Source organism: Acanthisitta chloris, unplaced genomic scaffold, assembly GCF_000695815.1.
Source record: "Acanthisitta chloris isolate BGI_N310 unplaced genomic scaffold, ASM69581v1 scaffold7284, whole genome shotgun sequence".
NCBI classification, from domain to species: domain Eukaryota; kingdom Metazoa; phylum Chordata; class Aves; order Passeriformes; family Acanthisittidae; genus Acanthisitta; species Acanthisitta chloris.
The window spans coordinates 9,879-14,168 of record NW_008667590.1 but is presented as its reverse complement, the minus strand read 5'-3'; the positions used below and the strand labels follow the sequence as shown (position 1 = coordinate 14,168).

Below are 4,290 nucleotides of genomic sequence, written 5' to 3'. Positions count from 1 at the left end.
CCAAATCACTTTATTATATTCAGAGTAATCACAAAGCCTTACAATGCTGCAGAGGTTCTTTAAAAAACAAACTAACATACCAACGGTATTTGCCAGCTTTTGCTAAGACTAGTTTAGCTAGCAGCTAGCATGAGATTACACAAGGAAATCCTGCAGTCTTCAATTGGATTGTCACATTGGGTTTAAAATTTACCACAGTGCTGCAAAGACAGTAACTTTGAGAGTAGGTGATCCCTCTAACATTTCATCTACGTACAGATTTATAAAATTAAACGTTTTTTAAAAATACATTTTCTGCCAGCAGAAAAGAATTCTCTTTAAAAGGCAAGATCCACTAAAAAATCCACTTTTTTCCTCACAAACTGCCCTGTCTTGCACTGCAGTTGATTGCTGTTCCCCTCCAGATCTCTGTCCATAGGCAGTCCCATTGCCTTTTTAAGAAAACCAACATGTTTCCTGTGAGTGTGAAGTCTGGTTGAGTACTGCAAAGACTCAGCAGAAGGGCAAAAGCCCAAACACTGAAGGAAAGGGTAAAATCCCACCCTAAGGTCCCCAAACAAATCATTGAAATGGCGACAGATGAAAATGTGGGTGAGGCATTTCAGTATTCAAACTGAGGTGTTGACTCTGGCTTTTATGGAGTCAGCAGGGTTTTAACCCTCCCTGGAGTCAGCTGCCTTGGGCAAAAGGATTTCCATTTGCAAAGACCTTTTGGGGTCTGAGGGCAAAGCCTGAGCTCCTCTCAATACTCCCAAGGCCAGTTGTGGGTTGGGTTTATATCTACATCACCTTTCCATGGATCTCCCTAAAACAGCCCTGATGCAAGGCTGAATTTAGAGATCAAGCTGCAGATCAGCTCAAGTGGGATCCCCATTCACAACATCCCTTTGTGTCCCCAGGATAGAGCATGCCAGATGTGCCCCAGACCTCAGCAGACACATCCATTTTTCCTATAAGCAAGCTGAAGGCTTCATGCATGGCATTGAGTCATGCTGTGTGGCCTTCTCCCACTTTCTCCTAGCCTGGAGAAGAAGAGGGTCTAGAGTTGCTCCCCTTTTCTTTGCTATCATTTTAGCAATGGAAGAAACGAAAGAGTAAACCTCTGAAGACCAGGCTTTTTATCAGATTTCAGTTGGCAGCCAAAGAGCTGTGCGAAAGAAAGAAAAGCCACAACTCTGGAAAAAAACCCAAGATCTTTTCTCCAATAAGCAAAGTGCTCCAGGGTCACAGGCATCAGTGCTAATTCTTCCCCTGGCGTGTTCTCAAGAGCATTTTGGCTCTAGAAGTTGCCTCATATATGCTGAGATGAGTTGCAGATGTTATGTTCAGATGGGGAACATCAGCATGAAAATAACTTACTCTCACATCCTCTAGGTCTGCACCTTGGTGTGATAACGTTGTCAAGATGAGAATCCCTGTCTAAGTTTCCTTCCAAGCTTCCCCAGAAAGGCAGAAGGGATTCTTTTAATATTTTTAATTTTTTTTTAAGCTAGGCTACATGATCTCTTCCCTTTGCAACCTCCTTCATTGGAGGCTGGTTCTTGGATGAGATGTGGCTGTTGGCAGACCCCTCTGTTTCCCTTCCTCTGCTGCACATCATCTCTGAGCAATGGCTCACTGAGGTTAGAAAGACAGGAGGTTGCCAAAGCTAGACCTAAATTAATTAGACATGAAAACAATTGAGATGGGAAAGCAGGAAGAAATTTGTGGGAAAAGTTCTCAGCTTATTCAGTGTTTATTGCACACTCATGCAAATAATACGTAAAACCCAGCACATTAGGAGCACCCCGTATTCAGGTGTGTCTGGAAATGTTTCATCAAGACTGAAAGTGCGTGACAGAGAACAGGGTGCTGCTAATGAAGGCAACATCCAGAAGGCACGACTTGGGGAGTAATAATTTAAAAAAGGATGATGCATGGGTTTGTAAACAAGCAGCTACAGAGTTGGTATGTTTTGGTGTGTGCTCTGGAGAGATGTAATTTTGCTCCTACAGAGGTGTCTGAGGCATGAAGGTTTGCTCCAGACTGGCTGTTCTGCCCTGGGACCTGCAGAGCAGCTAGGCCCCCATCATCCAGCATCACTGTCCTTGAGCCAATGGGCTGAGTGCAGGACCTCAATGCACCAGCTAAGATCTGGAGCCTGCAGATGATGTGGGCCAGGATTTGGGAGTTTATAAAATCCACAAACAATCAAGTATAGGCATATACAAATATATAAATTATTGACAGTTTTACAAAAAGGCACACTGCAAGCCATCTCAGTCTGACACCTGTACAAAACCCATGGCCCCCCACCCTTCCCCACTTCTTCCCCCCAGCTTTTATCACAAAACATAAGGTGCTGCTGCTACAGACCCATGGCTGTCATGGCAACTGAGGACTTCTTTTTTGGTCAGCCCAGTTTGTCGGTGGTACTGTCCTTCTTTGATGGTCTTAAGACACTGTATGTTCTTCCCCAAGGTGATGCTTTTGATAGAAGGCAGGTATTTCAGCACAGTCTTTGGCAAGGATGACACTCCGGTCCCAGAGAGGTTGAGCTCTTGTAGGGAGTTCAGACCAAAGATAATTTCAGCTGTCAGTGACTTCAAATTGGGATTATTAGATAAATCCAGAACTTGGAGGGCTGGCAGCTCCTTGAAGCTATAAGGAGATAACTCTCCAAAGCCATGCAGGCCACTAAGGGATAAATGAATCAAATCTTTCAGCCCTGTGAATTGTCCTTTCTCAACCTTAACCAGGGGGTTCCCATCAAGATTTAAATATCGGAGAGGAATGCCTTGAAGGTTTGGCACAAATGTTAGCCTGTTTCCAGAAAGATTTAAGTTCTGGATGTTGGGGATGCTCTTTTCACGGTGTCTGGTAATTGTGCTGAGCTTATTATTGGATAGATCCACATTCAGGGGTTTTCCTTGACCTTTTGAAGCAAAAATGTCCATAGCTATATCCAAAAGCTTGTTATTGCTCAAATCTATGTCACCTAAAGAAGAGCTGGAGAAACAGTCCTCTGGAAGGACTTCCAAAGAGTTATGACTCAGATCCAAGGACTCCAGGTACCGAAGCCTGGAGAAGGTTGTGGAGGAAATCTTGGCAATTTTGTTGTAGCTAAGGTCAAGGCTCACCAGGGTGGTGTATCCAGGGCCAGTAAGCATTGATTCATTGATTGTTTCCAGTTTATTTGATGATAGATCCAAATAGGAGGTATCCAGAGGGATTGGGACAGGAACAATGTGTGAGCCTATTCCACTGCAGTCCACCTTGGTCAAGCTAAAGCTGTCAAAGAGACCAAATGTTTCCACTTCACAGTGGCAGCCAGGGAAGCAGGTTTTGGTGGTACCAAAACAAGGAAGGAGAAGCAGCAAATTGAACCAGGCCAGGAACTGCATTGTTGACCTGGAAAACAAGATTATAAGAAAGAAGATTTAATTGCTGTAGAAATTACTTCATGGAAGATGTGTAACTGCTTGAATCATTCAGTCTTCTCCTCTGTCTTTGCAAAGGGATAGATTAATGATACCCTTTCGTAGCATGGATATCCTAACACACTTTGTCTCTCATGTTATGAACCTCAGTGGGAACTTAACGGAGAAAACAAATTGGAACAATAGTCTTTGCAGATATAACCAAGTTAAGACACAACTAGAAATGAGCTTCAAGAACAGTAGGCTGCCTGAAAGCATCCTTTTGACTGCACCATGGAAGAAGCTAAATGACAACTCAAACACCGAGTCATTTTACAACATGGCAAACTTCAGCACATAGAGGTTTTCATGTCAGGTTATTCTTGTGAGATTTGGGAGCATCGGGTTCAAGACCTTGCATTGACAGGCTGGAAAAATCATGTAGGCTGTGGGTGTCCAGATGCTTTATCAGGAGAGGAAAAACCAAAATTCCATTCAAATTTCCTAAAGGCAACAGAGATAACAGCATCATCAAAGCAACATCCAGGGTGAACAGCTAAGACACCCAGTGCCTACTGCCCAAATGGACACCATGTCTGCTTTGCTTAAACTTCAGATGAATATTTAGAAGTTTTTAGATGGGTAAGATCATGGCTTTATATCAGACGGCTAAAAGCAACCCTCCTTGGGCTGGTGGCAGCAAGGCATACAACAGCCACTTGGCTCCCTGCCTGCTGGAGTAGAGGAACCAAGGATTGCTCAGTCTAACCCAGAGTTTGCTGTGGTGGGCCCAGCCTCCTGCACAGTGGAGAGAGATAATTTGCTTCATATAGAGCGTCTGGGGAGCCTTTGCTAATTACATTAAGTATTCTCTCTGATTAACAATGCAGCA

General features: G+C 43.8%; 1 protein-coding gene across 1 annotated transcript; it reads right to left on the bottom strand.

The window, feature by feature from the left end:
• Positions 1–2,307: 2,307 nt before the first annotated feature.
• Positions 2,308–3,386, bottom strand: TSKU (tsukushi, small leucine rich proteoglycan). The gene has a single exon (XM_009072552.1). It carries the CDS (start codon positions 3,381–3,383, stop codon positions 2,325–2,327), a length of 1,059 nt encoding a protein of 352 aa, XP_009070800.1. The 5' UTR covers positions 3,384–3,386; the 3' UTR covers positions 2,308–2,324.
• Between the last annotated feature and the right edge of the window lie 904 nt (positions 3,387–4,290).